Source organism: Ranitomeya variabilis, chromosome 7 (genome assembly GCF_051348905.1).
Source record: "Ranitomeya variabilis isolate aRanVar5 chromosome 7, aRanVar5.hap1, whole genome shotgun sequence".
Taxonomy (NCBI): Eukaryota; Metazoa; Chordata; class Amphibia; order Anura; family Dendrobatidae; genus Ranitomeya; species Ranitomeya variabilis.
Window position 1 is genome coordinate 173,712,546 of NC_135238.1, and position 20,779 is coordinate 173,733,324.

General features: G+C 41.5%; 1 protein-coding gene across 1 annotated transcript in view; it reads left to right on the forward strand.

Annotated features, from left to right (window-relative positions):
- Positions 1–20,220, forward strand: part of LOC143785774 (uncharacterized) — a 33,802-nt gene extending 13,582 nt beyond the window's left edge. Inside the window, exons 2-6 of the mRNA XM_077274896.1 lie at positions 12,288–12,451; positions 12,546–12,759; positions 14,986–15,086; positions 16,201–16,338; positions 20,112–20,220. Of these exons, the coding sequence (XP_077131011.1) occupies positions 12,288–12,451; positions 12,546–12,759; positions 14,986–15,086; positions 16,201–16,338; positions 20,112–20,199 (705 nt within the window). The 3' untranslated portion in view covers positions 20,200–20,220. The remainder of the gene's footprint in view (positions 1–12,287; positions 12,452–12,545; positions 12,760–14,985; positions 15,087–16,200; positions 16,339–20,111) is intronic.
- The last annotated feature ends 559 nt before the right edge of the window (positions 20,221–20,779 follow it).

The following is a 20,779-nucleotide window of genomic DNA, read 5'->3' on the forward strand; positions in this document are numbered from 1 at the left end:
GTTTGGTGTGTAATCTGTAAAGGTAGTGTCGACCCATTTACCACTCGAATGGTTATTGGCTTGGCGAGCATCACCAGGGGTATTGCGTGTCACTGAGCGAAAGTGGAAGACATAAAATTACCCTCCGCTCCAGAGTCCACGCAAAGCTCTACCATAAGAGTGGATGGGCCTATGGTAATTGTCCCCTTGAAGGACAATTTTGAGGTAAACGTCGCCGTGTCTAATGCACCTCCTCCAACTGCCACTAGACACTGACGTTTCCTCGACCGCTGCGGACACTTAGAGGCAAAATGTCCGGACTGCCGGCAAACATGACAGACCTTAGAGGCAAGAGCAGCCTGGGACTTAGACCCCGCTCGTGACCCCTCCATGGCCTCATGTGACTCGGGCGCCTGGACAGGAGATTCCAAAGGTCTGGCAAAGGTGGGAGCCAGCTGAAACCTCTGGTTACACTGGGCTCGCTCCAACCTTCGCTCGTGAAAACGAAGGTCTATGCGAGTTGATATGGATATGAGCTCCTCCAGTGTAGCGGGAATCTCCCTAGTGGCCAAAGCGTCCTTCACATGGTCAGCCAGCCCCCTCCAGAAGACTGGGATGAGGGTTTTATCAGACCACTCCAACTCAGACGCTAAGGTCTGGAAGAGAATGGCAAATTGACTGACCATGGTCGAACCCTGAGTCAATGCCAGCAGTTGGAGCGCCGTATCATGGGTGACTTGAGGTCCTACGAAGACCTGCTTCAGAGTGTCCAGAAACCGAGGAACACTCTGCACCACATGATCGTTGCGCTCCCACAGCGGCGTAGCCCACTCCAAAGCTCTGTCCGACCGAAGAGAAATTACAAATCCCACCTTTGCCCGCTCTGTGGGAAAACGTGCAGCCAGGAGCTCGAGATGAATACCGCACTGGCTCATGAATCCCCTACAGGACTTACTGTCCCCAGAGAATTTTTCAGGCAATGGAAGATGGGATAAGGTTGGGACAAAGGTGGCAGTGGGTAAAGCTGCTGCAGCCACGCTAGCAGCCTGAACAGCAATTGCGGTAACATCCACCGCCGAGGTTGCACGCTCGAGAGACGCCAACCGGCCCTCCAGCAGCTGGATGGACCCCTGCAATCACTGTTTGTCCGCCATTACTTAGCCAGATCCTGGTGCTAGTATAATGTTAGGGTTTGCGGAACGCACCAAATATATTTATTGAGGTGATTGGTGCGTTCGCAACCCGGGATCCACCGTGCAGGAATATCCTGCTGCTAAGTGGATGGCGGCGCTATATGGCGGTAATAACCAGCTCTGGTAGCTTCACAGAGTGGCTGAGAAGACAAAGCTCTGTGTCCTGTTAACTGTCACAGAGACACAGGCTAACTACCCAGACGCGAGCAGTCAGTGGTCATTCATGCATACTACACTCCTCGCCGGAGGTGCCAGCATTCTAAGGGCTTGTTTCAGCCGGGTCCCTGAATACTCTCACACACAAACTCCTCGCTGGAGGTGCCAGCATTCTAGGGGCTTATTTCAGCCGGGTCCCTGAACACATTCACACAAATGACCACAATGGCGCAAAGCATGTAACGTATGAAGATACTAGCGCATGGCCGTGCGGCCATGCGGGCCTTAAATAGCTGCAGTACCTACAGGACCTTAAAAAAGAGGACCAATGAGAGATCGCCATACCTGAGCATGTGACCCTAGATCTCCACTGAGAGATCTTGCCCTGGGTATGCTCAGTGTGTGCAGAGCAGGACTTAGTCCAAGCACCTATAGGACCTTCCTGAAAGGACCAATGGACTTGGCTGCAGAAGCTGAACATGTGACCCCTGATCTCCAGTGAGAGATCTTGCCCTGGGCATGCTCAGTATGTGCAAAGCAGGACTTAGTCCCAGAAAAGCCTGTTCGCCGTAGATCAGTGCAGGGTACAATAGTAGAGCCTGGAAAGGCAGCAATAACCCTTTGCACTGAATCAAACTCAGTGAGATGCTGGGACCGACATCTCTGCTGAGCAGGCTCCACTGCGGCCGATGGAGAATGGGAGACGGATCGAAATTCCCCCTGTGCAGCAGAGGAAACTTGACTCCTAACAGTAGGCATGTGGGCTCAACACAAAAAAACTGAGAAAAAGCAAGTTAGACATACTATATTTTTCGGATTATAAGACGCACTTGTTTTCGTCAAAATTTGGGTAGAAGATGGGGGTTCGTCTTATAATCCAAATTGTAGCTGTGGTGGAGCTTATCTGCTGCTAGGGAGCGGGTTCACAGGGTCACTGTTGCTAGAAGCTTCTGGCGGAGGCAGGTGTCAAGTGATGGCTGCAGGCCCCACACTGCTATGACGAGGTGTTTGGCGGTGTGGGGGCTCCGCCAACATTTTGTGAATGCCCAGAGCCCTGCACTTTCCATACTCTTCTATGCCGATGGCTTCGTGAAAATGACCGCCACAGTCTGCGAATGAGCAATTTGGTGCCGATATCTCATCTCCTGAGATCTCAGCTCCCGAGATCTCAATTGTGCAATGCGGACATTTTTCTGGAGTCCACGGCATTAGAAAGTATGGAAGGTGCAGGGCTCCATGCTGTCACAAAATGTCAGCCTCCGCACCACTGAACATCTCATTGTACCAGCCTGGGACCCGCAGCCATGGTCCAACTCCTGCTGAACACTGAATACCCCATCCTACCAGTCTGGAGCCCGCAGCATCTCCTGCCTCTGCTAGCATTGACTCATCATCTGAAACCCTGCTACACCACCACTGCCCCAAGGGAAGCTACCGCAAAAGCGAATTATAACACGCAACATTTTTTTCCTATTTTCTTCCCAAAATTTGTGTGTCTTATAATCCACAAAATATGGTAATTTCAGGACAAAATTGTTGACATCCTCAACTTAATGTTTGGTTGCACACCCTTTGGCATAAATGACTGTAGTCAATCACTTCCTATAACAATCAATAAGCTTCTTACACCTCTCATTTTTTTGTGTGTGTACTGTATTTAAACATCACAAAAACAGAGAAAAAAAAGCAAATTGATCATCATTTCACACAAAACTGCAAAATTGGGCCTGAAAAAATTGTTCAATACAAGGAGAGAGGATTCCAGCGAGACCGTGATGAAAAGGTTAGTAAAAGCCAAGATTTATTAGTCAGATTAAAAGTAGAAAGAGATCACATCATCCAGTGGCTGAGCCAAACCAATGTGTTTCAGATAATAAAAGCCTTACTCATGGTTACAATGTGTAAGATAAAGCAATGGATATATATAAAACATGTGAAGACATATGTTGAGAAAGATCCAATAACAATATAGAATGTAAATGAGTCTCCAGATATTTACTTATACTCATTTACATGCTACATTGTTGGATCTTTCTCATCATGTGCCTTCACATGTTTTATATACAGGTCCTTCTCAAAAAATTAGCATATAGTGTTAAATTTCATTATTTACCATAATGTAATGATTACAATTAAACTTTCATATATTATAGATTCATTATCCACCAACTGAAATTTGTCAGGTCTTTTATTGTTTTAATACTGATGATTTTGGCCTACAACTCCTGATAACCCAAAAAACCTGTCTCAATAAATTAGCATATTTCACCCGTCCAATCAAATAAAAGTGTTTTTTAATAACAAACAAAAAAACCATCAAATAATAATGTTCAGTTATGCACTCAATACTTTGTCGGGAATCCTTTGGCAGAAATGACTGCTTCAATGCGGCGTGGCATGGAGGCAATCAGCCTGTGACACTGCTGAGATGTTATGGAGGCCCAGGATGCTTCAATAGCGGCCTTAAGCTCATCCAGAGTGTTGGGTCTTGCGTCTCTCAACTTTCTCTTCACAATATCCCACAGATTCTCTATGGGGTTCAGGTCAGGAGAGTTGGCAGGCCAATTGAGCACAGTAATACCATGGTCAGTAAACCATTTACCAGTGGTTTTGGCACTGTGAGCAGGTGCCAGGTCGTGCTGAAAAATGAAATCTTCATCTCCATAAAGCATTTCAGCCGATGGAAGCATGAAGTGCTCCAAAATCTCCTGATAGCTAGCTGCATTGACCCTGCCCTTGATGAAACACAGTGGACCAACACCAGCAGCTTACATGGCACCCCACACCATCACTGACTGTGGGTACTTGACACTGGACTTCAGGCATTTTGGCATTTCCTTCTCCCCAGTCTTCCTCCAGACTCTGGCACCTTGATTTCCGAATGACATGCAAAATTTGCTTTCATCAGAAAAAAGTACTTGGGACCACTTAGCAACAGTCCAGTGCTGCTTCTCTGTAGCCCAGGTCAGGCGCTTCTGCCGCTGTTTATGGTTCAAAAGTGGCTTTACCTGGGGAATGCGGCACCTGTAGCCCATTTCCTGCACACGCCTTTCCACACCAGACTCAGTCCACTGCTTCCTCAGGTTCCCCAAGGTCTGGAATCGGTCCTTCTCCACAATCTTCCTCAGGGTCCGGTCACCTCTTCTCGTTGTACAGCGTTTTCTGCCACATTGTTTCCTTCCAACAGACTTACCATTGAGGTGCCTTGATACAGCACTCTGGGAACAGCCTATTTGTTGAGAAATTTCTTTCTGGGTCTTACCCTCTTGCTTGAGGGTGTCAATGATGGCCTTCTTGACATCTGTCAGGTCGCTAGTCTTACCCATGATGGGGGTTTTGAGTAATGAACCAGGCAGGGAGTTTTTAAAAGCCTCAGGTATCTTTTGCATGTGTTTAGAGTTAATTAGTTGATTCAGAAGATTAGGGTAATAGGTCATTTAGAGAACCTTTTCTTGATATGCTAATTTATTGAGACAGGTTTTTTGGGTTATTAGGAGTTGTAGGCCAAAATCATCAGTATTAAAACAATAAAAGACCTGACAAATTTCAGTTGGTGGATAATGAATCTATAATATATGAAAGTTTCATTGTAATCATTACATTATGGTAAATAATGAAATTTAACACTATATGCTAATTTTTTGAGAAGGACCTGTACATCTCTGGCAGAAATTAAGACACCACCACATCAGAACCCTGTCATGGGCAGCGCAATCTCCAGGCCTGATCCTCATTGAAAACTTCTGGAATGTAATCAAGGGGATGATGGATAGTCACAAGCCATCAAACAAAGAAGAACTGCTTACATTTTTATGCCAGAAGCAGTGTGAAAGACTGGTGGAAAGCAAGCCAAGACGCATGAAAGCTGTGATTAAAAATCATGGTAATTCCACCAAATATTGATTTCTGAACTCTTCCTGAGTTGAAACATTAGTATTGTTGTTTCTAAATGATTACGAACTTGTTTTCTTTGCCTAATTTGAGGTCTGAAAACACTTTTTTTTAATTTTGACCATTTCTCCTTTTCAGAAAAAAAAACATAATTTATTGCTTGGAAATTCAGAGACATGTCAGAAGTTTATAGAATAAATGAACAATTTACATTTTACTTAAAAATATTTTGCAGAGGTCTCTTAATTTTTGCCAGAGCTGTATATCCATTGCTTTAGCTCACACATTGTAACCATGAGTAAGGCTTTTATCAGCTGAAATGCATTGGTTTGGCTCAGCCACTGGATGATGTGAAAACTTTCTACTTTTAATCTGACTAATAAATTGTGCATTTTACTAACCTTCTCATCATGGTCTCACTGGAATCCTCCCTCCTTGGGTTGTTTACAAGCCGAATCCTTGGCTAATCCATGTGAGACAACCAGCTTCATCAACTGAACTGCACACATGGTGAGCTGACTTTTTCTCTCCTTCACACACCCTTTTTTCATGAAAAAATTGCTGGCACCTTTCCAAGATTGTGGGTAAACAACTTTGTTTCTAGCATGTGATGCTCATTCAAGCTCATCTGTGGTAAGTAACAGGTGTGGGCAATATGATAATCACATCTTAAACCAGATAAAAAGGGGAGAAGTTGATCTAATCTTTGATTTGTGTGTCTGTGTGTGCCATACTAAGAATGGAGAACAGAAAGAGGAGAAGAGAACAGTCTGAGGACTTGAAAACCAAAATTGCTGAAAAATATCAACAATTTTAAGGTTACAAATCTTGATCTTGATATTCCTTTGTGTATGGCACGCAACATAATAAATACGTTTACAACCTATGGCACTGTAGCTAATCTCCTTGAAAGTGGATGGCAGAGAAAAGTTGATGAAAAGTTGCAATGCAGGATAGTCCAGATGAAGCAGCCCCAATCAAGTTCCAAAGAAATTCATGCTGTTTTGCAGGCTCAGGGTGCATCAGTGCTACCTCAAACTATCTGTTGACATTTTAATGAAATGAAACACTATGGCAGGAGAACCAGGAGGACCCCACTGCTGACACAGAATCATAAGAAAGCTAGACTTCAGTTTGCCAAAATGTATATGTGTAAAACATGTCTTGTGGACAGATGATAACAAGATAGAGCTTTTTGGTAAAGCACATCATTTTCCTGTTTCCTCAAATGGAATAAGGCCTGCAAAGAAAAGAACACAGTACCTACAATCAAATATGGTGGACATTTGAAAATGTTTAGGGGCTGTTTTGCTACCTCTCTCACTCTGTGCCTTGACTGATTGCAAGGCATCATGAAATCTGAAGATTACCAAAGGTTTTTGGGTCGCAATGTAGTGTCCAGTGTCAGAAAGCTGGGTTTGAGTCCTTGGTCATGGGTATTCCAGTACAACAATGACCCCAAACATACTTCAAGAAGCACCCAGGAATGGATGGAAACAAAGTGCTGGAGAGTTCTGAAGTGGCCAGCAGTGAGTCAAGATCTATATCCTATTGAACACATGTGGAGAGATCTTAAAATTGTTGTTGCGAGAAGGCACCGCTCAAATGTGAGAGACCTGGAACAATATATCCAGAGAAAAAGAAAAAAGAGATCACCTCCGCACAGCTGCAGCCAAGCTAACCACCTAGCATAACAAACAAAAATAATGCTGAGAGTCCCACACGGCAGCTCCAGTGGTGCAGTATCCAAGGAAAACAAGACAATAAATATCCAAATGTATAAGAAGAGAGGAACGCACTCACCGGGCAGGTAAAATCCAATCCTTTATTGAAGCATGGATAAACTTAGCAGGGAGGGGAGTGGAGGGTGACGGACGACGGACGTTTCACGCTGACAAGCGCTTCTACCGGTCCTGACAACAGGAAGCGGGGAGATCCCTTTTCACCTGTGTTAGCTCAAGGTAAACTCCCACAAGTCCTGTGTCATAGTCATCAGCTCCGCCTAACAGAGCAAAATACATGTGACTTAAAATGCATAAAAACAATGATACAAAAGACCTATTTTTTGGAATACAAAAGGACCTTCATAATAATCACCTTATTTCACAAACCCTTTTTACAAAAAAACTTTTTTTTACAAAAAAACCGCCATGTCGATTTTATCATTAAGCCCAACAGGACCGGCAGCATTAGTGCGTATTATCCACCTGGCCTCTCTTCTCAAGAGAAGCCGGTGCCAGTCTCCTCCATGGCGTGGTGTATCCTCCCGTTCTAAACCCGCAAAACGCAGCATACTTACGTCACCCGCATGGACCTGTCTAACATGGGTTATCAGGCGGGGGGCTCCCTTCCCAGTGCAAATAGAGTGCAAGTGTTCCCTGATTCTTTTAAATAGAGGTCGAATTGTTTTGCCGATGTAAAAGAGCCCACACGGGCAAAAAATGATGCAGACAACATGTGTAGTTCGACATGAAATAAAGTCCCGGACCTGATGGTGGATGGGACCCACCTGCACTCTATCGCCTGTAAGATGTAATTGGCAAAAATTGCACTGGCCATATCTAAAATTGCCCTTAGGAATGCTGGTTACCAACCAATTATCTTTTTTTGTTTCAAAACGATTCTGCACAAGTAAATCCTTAATTTTCTTACCACGCCTGCAAGCAAAAAGCGGACCTTTTGCTACCATCTCCTTCAAATCAGCATCACCCCCCAGAATATGCCAATTCTTTCTCACTGCCGACCTAATATGTGCATCCATGGGACTGTATTTGAAACTAAAGACACATTTTTTATCATTTCTATTAGTCTGTCTTCTTTTTGCCGCATGTCCCTCAGGATATCCGTTGTCCATTATAGCTCTATCCAATGCTCTGTCTAACACAGGGCGAGGATAACCCCGTTGGACAAACCTAGCATAAAGGTCCTGTGATTGGCGTTCAAACCCTCCGTCAGTATTGTTCACTCTTTTGACCCTTAGGAATTGGCTGTATGGTAGAGCATGCCTAGTGTACACTGGATGAGCACTGTTATAGTGTAACAGTGAATTAGATGCAGTGGGCTTTCGATAGATCTCAGTACACATGCCCCCTGATTCCACCCTTATCATGATGTCCAGGAATGCCAGTTCATTTCCCCCAAAATTGGAGGTGAATCTCATGTTCATGGTGTTGGATGTACCCAGGTGGTGAACAAAGGCTTCAAACTCATCCTGGGTACCATCCCACACCATGAAGATGTCGTCGACATACCTTAGATACAATTTAATGTGTTTTAAAAAAGGATTATCAATGGAATAGACATGTAAATCTTCAAAAACCGCTAGAAACAGGTTTGCCAGCGTACAAGCTACCGGCGTGCCCATGGCTGTACCCTCTATTTGTGTATACCATGTCGTGTCGAATTTGAATGAATTATGGTTCAGAATGAAGGTCAAACCCTCGCAAATAAAATCTACCGTGTTGCGGTCAGAGGGTGTATTTACTAGAATTTTTCTGACCACGTCAACCCCTTGCACCTGTGGTATTCTGGTGTACAAACTTTCAATGTCGATTGATGTTAAACAAAACCCCTCCTGCCACTCAAAGCCACGGATAACCCTTAAAAAATCCTTTGTGTCTTTTACAAAGGACGGCATATCTAACAGAAGGGGATTGAGTAACCAATCCAGGTAACAAGAAAGAGGTTCTGTAACGGATCCTACCCCTGAAACGATAGGGCGGCCAGGTGGCCTGCTTAGGGATTTGTGGACCTTGGGTATCTGGTACCAGTGAGGTTTTCTTGGAAATTCTGGTAGAAGCTTTTCAGCCTGTCTTTGAGACAAAATCCCCAATTCCACATAGCCCCTAAGCAAGGACCAGAGTTCACCCTTTGTTTTATTTGTTGGATCCCCCTTCAAAACCACGTATGTATTCCTATCAGAGAGTTGCCTTAGACATTCCTCCACATATGCCTCTTTTGACAGCAATACCGTATTACCGCCCTTGTCTGCCGGGCGCACAACAGTATCTGTCCAGCTCTGTATTTCTTTTAGGGCGGCATGCTCTATAGTACTCAAATTCTGTAAGGGTTTATTATAGATTAGTGCTTCCACATCTCTGATAACCTGGGATTCAAATACCTCAATCAAATTACCTGGGGAACTTGGCGGCACACAGGTAGACTTAACTCCCCCCAAAAAGGGTTTGGTCGGCACTACGGTAGTAACCCCAATATCGCTAGGAGACTGTGTGAGACTTAATAACAAATGCGTGTCTTCTCGCATGCTATTGGTAGAATCCCCATGAACCATGAAGCCCAATGGGCCAACCTGGCAGGGGATTTCTCCTGGTGGTTTAATAACTGCCGACTGTTGGGAGGAAGAAAAGGACTTAAACAGATGAATTTTAGATGTGGCCAGTCCAATTTTTGCCAATTACATCTTACAGGCGATAGAGTGCAGGTGGGTCCCATCCACCATCAGGTCCGGGACTTTATTTCATGTCGAACTACACATGTTGTCTACATCATTTTTTGCCCGTGTGGGCTCTTTTACATCGGCAAAACAATTCGACCTCTATTTAAAAGAATCAGGGAACACTTGCACTCTATTCGCACTGGGAAGGGAGCCCCCCGCCTGATCACCCATGTTAGACAGGTCCATGCGGGTGACGTAAGTATGCTGCGTTTTGTGGGTTTAGAACGGGTGGATACACCACGCCATGGAGGAGACTGGCACCGGCTTCTCTTGAGCAGAGAGGCCAGGTGGATAATACGCACTAATGCTGCCGGTCCTGTTGGGCTTAATGATAAAATCGACATGGCGGTTTTTTTGTAAAAAAAAGTTTTTTTGTAAAAAGGGTTTGTGAAATAAGGTGATTATTATGAAGGTCCTTTTGTATTCCAAAAAATAGGTCTTTTGTATCATTGTTTTTATGCATTTTAAGTCACATGTATTTTGCTCTGTTAGGCGGAGCTGATGACTATGACACAGGACGTGTGGGAGTTTACCTTGAGCTAACACAGGTGAAAAGGGATCTCCCCGCTTCCTGTTGTCAGGACCCGTAGTAGCGCTCGTCAGCGAAAAACGGCCGTCGTCCATCACCCTCCACTCCCCTCCCTGCTAAGTTTATCCATGCTTCAATAAAGGATTGGATTTTACCTGCCCGGTGAGTGCGTTCCTCTCTTCTTATACATTTAGAGACCTGGAACAGTTTGCAAAACAAATGGTCCAAAATTCCAGTTGAGAGGTGTAAGAAACTTGTTGATGGTTCTAGGATGTGATTGATTGCAGTTATTTATTCCAAAGGGTGTGCAACCAAATATTAAGTTGAGGGTAGTAACGGGTGAACCCCTGGATGTTCAGGTCCTGCGGATTTGGCCAAACAGTTAAAAAAAAGTTTGGTTCAGGTACCAGAACAGTACCCAAACCAGGACCCCATTAAGATCATTACCACAGGTCAAAAAGATGCGGTTCTCATGCTGTCAGATGTCGGCTGATGAGTGTACTCATAGGGTGGTGCCTGCGTAATAATTAAATAATGAATAAAATGACTTGGGGTCTTTCTATTTTCGATAACCGGCATGGCAAAACTGACAGCTGGGGGCTCCAACCCTCAGCTGTCGGCGTTATCATGGCTGATTACCAAGAATAGATGGGTCCCCGCGCTGTTTTTTAGAATTATTTAAATAATTTAAAAAAACAGTGCTGGGTCCCCTCCATTTTTGACAACCAGCCAAGCTAAAGCAGGCAGCTGGGGGCTGGTATTCTCAGGCTGGTAAGGGGCCATAGATATTGGCCCCCCATTCTAAAATAGCAATTCTGGCACTTTGCCCAGGTTTTTCCTACTTGCCCTGTGGCAGTGTAAATTGGGGTTATATTTGTGCGGTTGATGTTACTTTTGTATTTTCAGGTGACATCAAGCTTATGAGTTAGTAATGGAGAGTTGTCTATAAGACGCCTATCCATTACTAACCCCATAGTTTCATTGTCAGTAAAAAAAAAAAGATACAGAATAAAGTCCTTTATTTGAAATAAAAATGAAAAACATTTTGCTGATTTATTTAAAAATAACAAACACCTTTATACTCACTTTACGCCCATTCCATTAAAGCCCTGGTCCCTTGTAAAAGACAGAAAATAATAAACATTAAAATTACTCACCTAATGCCCATTCCATTGAAGCTCTGGTCTTTTGAAGAAAAATAAAAAAACAACAATATCCCTCACCTGTCTGACTTACTGTCCCATGTCTGCGAAAATTGGTTTTCAACTAGGATGGTGCCAAGATGTGATCATCCAGCCTGAAAACCACAGGAGAATGAGCTGCTGCAAGCTCAGCATCAGTGACTAGCAGCTATGTCATCGAGGTTACCACAGGTCACTGAGGCTGTGTTGACAGCTCACTTCAGTGTGAGCAGGACTGATGAACTGCAGTGACATCACCGCTAATACCGTGAGAAAAATTCTAACGCTGCAGCAATGAACTCAGTCAGTTCACCACAGTTCACCGTACAAAATTTATCACAGTGAGTATTTTTGTTGTTTAACATTTTCTGGGGTTTTTTTTACAGGGGACCAGGGCTTCAATGGAATGTGTGTAAGGTGAGTATAATTGTTTTTTTATTCTTAAATATATTTGTAAAAAAGTGTGTATTTTTATTTCAAATAAATGATTTTATTCTGGGTGTTTTTTTTTTTACTGACAATAAGAAAATGGGATTAGTAGTGGATAGGCTTCTGATAGACTCCTCTCTATTGCTAACTGCTGGGCTTGATATCACCTGAAAATACAAAGGTGACATCAACCCCACAAATATGAACCCCACTTGCCACCCCCACAGGGCAAGTGAGAAGAGCAGGGCAAAGTGCCAGAATTGGCGCATCTAATAGATGCGCTTTTTCTGGGTCGGCTGTGGGCTGCTTTTTTGAGGCTGGGAGTGGCCAACATCTGGTGAGAATTTTATGTCATGAGCACCTTCAGATATATATTTACTTAGGAAATTGGTGACGTGTTCAATATTTCACCCACTCTATGTCAGTGTAATAAACATTTGACTTTATGTAATGTACTCTACCCTTCTTTAAAGACAAATGGGCGACCCCTTGAGATGGCGGTGGATGTTGCCTGTGGAACCGGACGTTACACTTTACCTCTAGCTTCCCATTTCAAAAAGGTCCTGGGACTAGACATCAGTGAATCCCAAATAAGTGTGGCTAAACAAATGACCTTGGCAAAAAATGTGTCATACATGTGAGTACTAAACTGAATTTCTAAATTCTGCTGATATAATAAGATGATTTGATGGCCTAATTGACACTCACAATCTTCTATCCCCTGTCTGTAGGGTCTCTTCGGCTGAGAAATTGCCTGTTAAGAATGATTCTGTGGACCTGGTACACGTTGCAGTTGCAGCTCATTGGTTCAAATTAGACAAATTTCTCGACGAAACAATTCGGGTATTGAATACAAGAGGATGCTTGGCTGTCCATGCTTTTGACCCAATTGCTGAGTTTGAATACAAGAATTTGTCAGATGACCTGAATGCAGTGATGCCAGAGGTAGCTTAAGATGGGTTTACACCAACCGACTTGCAGTATTAAATAACAACCGATCGAAGATAATTTAGCAACCTGTTTACATACAGGCAAACAGCGTCATATAGTTAAATCCATGCAAAGCAAATTTATAGTAAGCCGTATTCTCAAAATTGCTGATTTTTGTTGTATATTCGAGTAGAATTTTAATGAAATCGTATAAATTCTCTTATCTCTAATCCTTACTGATGTAGATTGCATACAATGTAGGGAGAATATATACTTATTGTAGGTATAAAAATAAAGCACTCTTCATTGTTATTTAAAATTAACTTTATTTGTGGTTTCAAACAGAGTTTGTGGCGACAAAGTGGCTGTCAGCCATTTTGCGTGTGACTCAGAAGAAGCATGCCATACATGCGAAACGACTGTCAGCCACTTTGTCTCCACAAACTCTGTTTGAAACCTCAAATAAAGCTTATTTTAATGTGCAGTGGTGAACTCCCTATTTTTCTACCTACAATGTGAAATAGACTTTTTCCTCGCAAGCATTATCGAGACAGGTTATTAGCTACTGAATCTTGACAATCTTGACAATTTTTTAATTGCCTTTTAATGTACATCATGTGCATGGAAGCACTGCCAGATCGCTGTTTTTCTACAATCAGTGAGACTCTTATAGTACAGGGTAATTCACTCCTCACATTACCAGAAAAAATTGCTGTAATTTCTAAAATAATCAGTTGACCGTACTGACACATAGACTTGAACAAACTTTGGGTAACGAGAAGTGAGAGTCAAATGAACCTCATCGACAGCGACTAGAAACATCCTCACCCCAAGTGGTCTCGCCATCTAGTCGCGCCAGCGGTCGCCTGCACTACGAGACAAATTACTGACATGCAGAAAGAAATGCAGTAAGTCTATGTATGGTATTTGCACATCACTCCTGCCGAATTCCATCTTTATTTGTTAACATTGTACAGATACAGTTTGGCGGTGCGTGTTTTCATTGTGAAAATTTATTGGAAAGCTGAGTCTTTAAAGAGGTGCCAAAGTGGGGTTCTAAAGAAGTTTGAAAGTTGAAATCTACCGTCCAAATCGTGTATTGAAGCTTTGTTTGATAAAAAAGTAATCTCCAAGGAACTCTGGTCACCAAAATCCACTGATTTAACACCACTGTTTTTTTTTCCTTTGGGGCTACTTGAATGGTCGAGTGTATAGTAACAAGTATGAACATTACAGACACTCTGAGAGAGCATACAGCAAGAAATTCAGGCTATGAACCCAGACATCATGCTGAATACATTCAACAATATGTAACGGCGCAGGCAGGCATGCTTGGATGCGAACGGTGGACATTTTCAACATCTGCTTTAAAACGTCAGTTTCTCATGAACCAATGGGTGTACAGTCCAAATTTCAGTATGATAGACCATATTTTTTAGAAGTTACAGCAATTTTTCCAGGTAAAGTAGCGAATTAATCACCATGTCAAATATAAATTTGCTGTTATCATTTACTTCCTCGTCAGGATATTTAGTTAAAATACTTAGCGTGTCAATCTCCGCATGCAGAAATGATACTTCCTGGATATCGGTCAGACGCCTCTCACTCAGCCAAACCAGACCCCGAAACACAGTGTCTGCAAATTGAGATTCTGGTTTGGCTTTTATCCTAAGTCATGTGACAAGGCTTGTTAAAGGGTTGACATTGACTTTTAGGATTGCTGCATCCAATAGGTGGCACTAGAGTTCTAGTCCTCTTCCTCTCTGAAGAGACAATTTTCATAGTTAAAATACTGTAATTCTTTCTCTAGTGTGTAACAACCTCTTATGTTGTGATGGGTCTTTGTTCTTACAGTGATTTAGGTGGGGAATAATTTGCTTATATTTGAATACCATCAGTTTACCATCCGAAAAAATTATACACTGGGTCTGCTATCTATCCATATACTTCAAGTGCAGTGCCACTTTAAATTGCAATTTTTGGCATCATAGCACAGGCAAAACCTTGTATAAGTAACGTCTAATAGGTAATTTGTGAATAACATAATAAGAATTAGACTTAAGTAGCATGTCAATAGATCTAAGGTGGGTTGACCTCTACCATAGCCTTAAAAGCCTGCTGCATTGGGTGCTTATTATGTTGTCAAAGTTTTGGACCCAGAAAGATTTGTGGACATCTCATCGATGTTAAAGACATCAGTAACGTTTTTTATTACTAAAAGTTTTTTTAAAATATTTACAGGTCTGGGATACATTGTTCCAGAACGTTGATAACTCAACAGATGATATGCTTTGTCGGTACCAAAATTTATATGAAGCCATTCCACTAAAAGACAAGCAACGGTAAGTTTTTGATGTCCACTTTTCTATGCATGCAAAAAGTTTGTAAAAAAAAAATAAATCACTTTTTATAGGTCTACCAAAATACTGATCCCTTCAGATGTAGTATTTTTTAGTTCCAGAATTATTTTATTTATTTTAAAATTGTTTAAAATCACCCATGGAATGTAAGTCCGCAAGGACAGGGTCCTCTCCCCTTTGTACCAGTCTGTCACTGTAAACTTGTTTACTGTAAGCGATATTTATAACCCTGTATGTAACCCCTTTCTCATGTACAGCACCGTGGAATTAATGGTGCTATATAAATAAATAATAATAATAATAACATTGTTAGTTTGCTGAAACTGTTTTACATCTAAGGACTTGAGGAGAATTTTCATTCAACTTTCCTTTGAAAAGCTAAATATACTGTGACAATGGACACACTATTGTACCTTGTGCTCACGGAGCCCAGTGTCATAAACAGAAAAGAGACAGACTCAAATTAGACCCCACAGATCATTTTCTATGCAGATTTTCCTGGAAATAAGTGACTAAATTTGTATTTTGCTATGGAATTTCAACATATTTTAAGCACTGCATTGCAGGAAGGAAAAACCTCACACATTTTCATAATAATATACTGTAATAATAATAATCTTTATTTTTATATAGTGCTAACATATTCCGCAGCGCTTTACAGGTTGCACACATTATCATCGCTGTCCCCGATGGGGCTAACAATCTAAATTCCCTATCAGTACGTATTTGGAGTGTGGGAGGAAAACGGAGAACCCGGAGGAATTTTTCTGCTATACGTGGTTGGGGTTTTCACCTTTTTTACTGTACATTATTGAGAATTTTGAAGCAGAATCCAAGAGATGTAAAACTAAAATAATACAAATTAAGGCAGAATTTGTCAGCATCTGCTCTGAGTAAGTATGCATTGTCAGCATTTACTGAGTGAAGCAGAGAGCTAAGGGAAGATTCCATGGTGAGTACGCCTGGATAAAGTTCTTTGTTACCAAATGAAAAAACATGTTTTGTTCTCAGTACTGTTATTATTTTCCCATGTTGATTAAAATATGCATTTTTTTGTACTTTGCCAGATAAATTATATATCTTTTCTCTCTTATAGTATCACTGATATACCTGCTAAAGTTCAACTGACTATTCCAGAAATGATTGGATTCACTCAGTCAAGTTATATGTTTCAACAATTAAAAGAAAAAGATGTGAAAAGAGCAGAGCAGTTTATAATGCGTATTAATAAAAGGTACAATATAAATACATGATTTTGTTGCATTATTTTGGTCATTATATTTCATACAGTTAGGTCCATATATATTTGGACAGAGACAACATTTTTCTCATTTTGGTTATAGACATTACCACAATTAATTTTAAACAAAACAATTCAGATGCAGTTGAAGTTCAGACTTTTAGCTTTCATTTGAGGGTATCCATATTAAAATTGGATGAAGAGTTTAGGAGTTTCAGCTCCTTAACCTGTGCCACCCTGTTTTTAAAGGGACCAAAAGTAATTGGACAATTGACTCCAAGGCTATTTCATGGGCAGGTGTGGGCAATCCCTTCATTATGTCATTCTCAATTAAGCAGATAAAAGGCCTGGAGTTGATTTGAGGTGTGGTGCTTGCATTTGGAAGGTTTTCCTATGAAGTAAACTTGCGGTCAAAAGCGCTCTCCATGCAGGTGAAACAAGCCATCCTTAAGCTCTGAAAACAGAAAAAACCCATCCGAGAAATTGCTACAATATTAGGAGTGGCAAAATGTACAGTTTGGTACATCCTGAGAAAGAAAGAAAGAAAGCACTGGTGAACTCATCAATGCAAAAAGACCTGGGCGCCCACGGAAGACAACAGTAGTGGATGATCGCAGAATTATCTCCATGGTGAAAAGAAACCCCTTCACAGCAGCCAACCAAGTGACCAACACTCTCCAGGAAGTAGGAGTATCAATATCCAAATCTACCATAAAGAGAAGACTGCATGAAAGTAAATACAGAGGGTTCACTGCACGGTGCAAGCCACTCATAAGAGTCAAGAATAAAAAGGCTAGACTGGACTTTGCTATAAAACATCTAAAAAAGCCAGCACAGTTCTGGAAAAACATTCTATGGACAGATGAAACCAAGATCAACCTCTACCAGAATGATGGAAAGAGAAAAGTATGGCGAAGGCGTGGTACAGCTCATGATCCAAAGCATACCACATCATCTGTAAAACACGGCGGAGGCAGTGTGATGGCTTGGGCATGCATGGCTGCCAGTGGCACTGGGTCACTAGTGTTCATTGATGATGTGACACAGGACAGAAGCAGCAGAATGAATTCTGAGGTATTCAGAGCCGCCATACTGTGTGCTCAGATCCAGCCAAATGCAACCAAACTGATTGGCCGTCGTTTCATACTACAGATGGACAATGGCCCAAAACATAAAGCCAAAGCAACCCAGGAGTTTATTAAAGCAAAGAAGTGGAATATTATTGAATGGCCAAGTCAGTCACCTGATCTCAACCCAATTGAGCATGCATTTTACTTGTTAAAGACTAAACTTCAGACAGAAAGGCCCACAAACAAACAGCAACTGAAAACCACCGCAGTCAAGGCCTGGCAGAGCATCAAAAAGGAGGAAACACAGCGTCTGGTGATGTCCATGAGTTCAAGACTTCAGGCAGTCATTCCCAACGAAAGGTTTTCAGCCAAGTATTAAAAATGAACATTTTATTTAAAATTATTGAATCTGTCCAATTACTTTTGGTCCCTTTAAAAACAGGGTGGCACATATTAAGGAGCTGAATCTCCTAAACCCTTCATCCAATTTTAATGTGGATACCCTCAAATGAAAGCTGAAAGTCTGAACTTCAACTGCATCTGAATTGTTTTGTTTAAAATTCATTGTGGTAATGTCTATAACCAAAATGAGAAAAATGTTGTCTCTGTCCAAATATATATGGACCTAACTGTAGATTGCTATTATGTCTCATGTTTGTTTGCAGGGGGGCATTGCTACCCTGCCATTTTTTTTCCTGCTAGCAAGGGGGTGGTGTGCTCCTTATGATTGACCGTTTTGACTAGCGGCATGGAATGAGCTGCTGGGCCGAACTGCGTTCTCTTTGATGTTGCTAGCAGAGGCAACGGGAAATAAAGCTGGCCAGATCCAGTGATCCATCCAGCTTCAGAACAGTATTTATTAGCTGAAAAGCAAACAGCTTTCCAGAGCATCCTCTATCTACGAAATCAGCCATTGGATAGGTGTCCAGTAACTTAAGAAATAAGCTGTAAACTACAAAATTATGAATCGCTTTGTTCTTGAGAATAGTTGGGGTTTTTTTATATGAAAAGTTAAATAAGCTTGTTTTTACAAGCACTTTGCAATTTTAACCATTTTAAAACATAAGATAGTCTTTTAATATAAACTGCCAACCTGCAAGTTCTTAGTTCCAAAAGAATAAAAAATACAAAAGTCCTGGATAACGCCTTTAGCCCTTCACAACATGAGCCGCACTAGTACTGCGCATGTTGTGTCTCCCACTTTGATGTGGGCTCCATCGCTGAGCCCACATCTTTCCCTGTACTTGTCAGTTGTTTTGAACATCTGACATTTGCCTCTATCACCCAAGGGAGGAATTGCGATCCACCAGTGGCTTTTAATCTGTTAAATCCCGCTCTCAATCTCTGACAGATTAACGCACACTTCCAGCAAGCACGCTGGAAATCCTACCCATCGGTGACCCCGTCATGTGATCGCGGGTCACCGATGGGTCGGCGTGACAACCAGAGGTCTCCAGCAGACCTATATGGTTGTCACTGCCGGATTGATATGAGCACCACCTGGTGGTCAGCACTTATTGCATGTGAGCAATTCTGCTACATACAGGCAATCTGATCATCACTCGTACATAGCAGAGCCAATTGGACAACTGGAGCTTATAGTCTCCCATGGAGACTATTGAAGCATGCAAAAAGTAAAAAAAAAAGTTTTCTGCATCATCTGACTGCCTACATCGGCAGAATACCAAGACAGACACTAGGTTCTCTAGTGCTGGGACAATGCATACCTCATACGGTAATAGACAGTTTATTAATGTCTTGTGGCCGGTAATATTTTTAAGACTGAATATCTTTAAGAATGAATGCCTTTAGGTACTTTACTGTGCAAAACTGTATATGCAGAATTGGTGTAATATTTATGGTGTTTTTCAATCCCTACCTGCTATTACCATAATACTATACCACCATTGGTTACGATATTTATTGGCCATTTCTCTACTAAAAATAAGGATTTATCAGCGCGAATACACTCTTTAAGTATTCATTCTTCTGACAAATTACACAAGTGGGCAAATGCAAAAGTTTGGACACCATTGGAGATTTGTGTGCTCAGATAACTTTGACCAAGGTGTCAGACCTGAATTAGTCTGTTAGGGTTATGGCTTGTCCACTATACGGCCAGGTGATAGATACAAATTTTTTAGCTTTATAAAAATCCAAGCTTCTCTAATCTTGTACCAATGCACACAGTATGTTAGCTGGTGGTCAGTAGCAGTTAATCTTCTGTAATTGTACTATTTATCCTATGCAACACTATGGTGGTTTCCGTTTTTAAACCCTATTTTATTACTCAAAAATAATAATGAGATAAATTTATACACACTTTCACTGTCCAAATTATTTTTCGATTTAGCCTCTTTAGCCAGTCCTTGACCAGAGTACATTTCTAATGGCGGCGCTCTCCAATTAATAAATGCACCTAATTCATTGAGCGGCATGCAAAAAAAAATGTAAAATTAGAAATGTCATGTAATGTTAAGGAAGAGAATTTAGCAACTTGTGATGGATACAATTATACTTAGGAACCACACTCCCCCTTAAAACCCCGGCATCTGCTCTGTACACAGGCTAAATTTGTAAAGATTCTTCTTGTAATTATTTACAGCATAATACAGTATGACGTTTACCAAGTACACATATCATGTAAAGTATTTTCCACATTTCCATAATGTTGCTGAATTTACCTTATCATTACAGATTCCGAGATATACTTGGAGAAGAGGTTGATTCTGTCAGAATGAACGTTCATATGAAACACTACTGTGTCTTTGCTTGCAAACATTAACATGGAGACCTGATAACCCACCCACCAGACGAATCAACTATGAAATGCGTCAATATACTCTATTTTATACTATACTACAGTATATTGTACTATATATTATGCATTTGATATATTTTCTTATACAGTGTGTACATGTAGGCGGTATTATATATAATTCATCTATGTCCATTTGCATATGGTCATAGTTGTTGGGTGACTGCCTTTATGATATATACTTTAACTAATCATTAAATTAACCATATATAAAGTGGGGGAAACAAAAATTTGATCCCTTGCTGATTTTCTAACTTTGCCCACTGACAAAGACATGAACAGTCTATAATTTTAACCCCTTTACCCCCAAGGGTGGTTTGCACGTTAATGACCAGGCCAATTTTTAAAATTCTGACCACTGTCCCTTTATGAGGTCATAACTCTGGAACGCTTCAACGGATCCCGGTGATTCTGACATTATTTTCTCGTGACTAGTGTTGAGCATTCCGATACTGCAAATATCGGTTATCGGCTGATATTCGCTGTATCGGAATTCCGATACCGAGTTCCGATATTTTTGTGATATCGGAAATCGGAATCGGAAGTT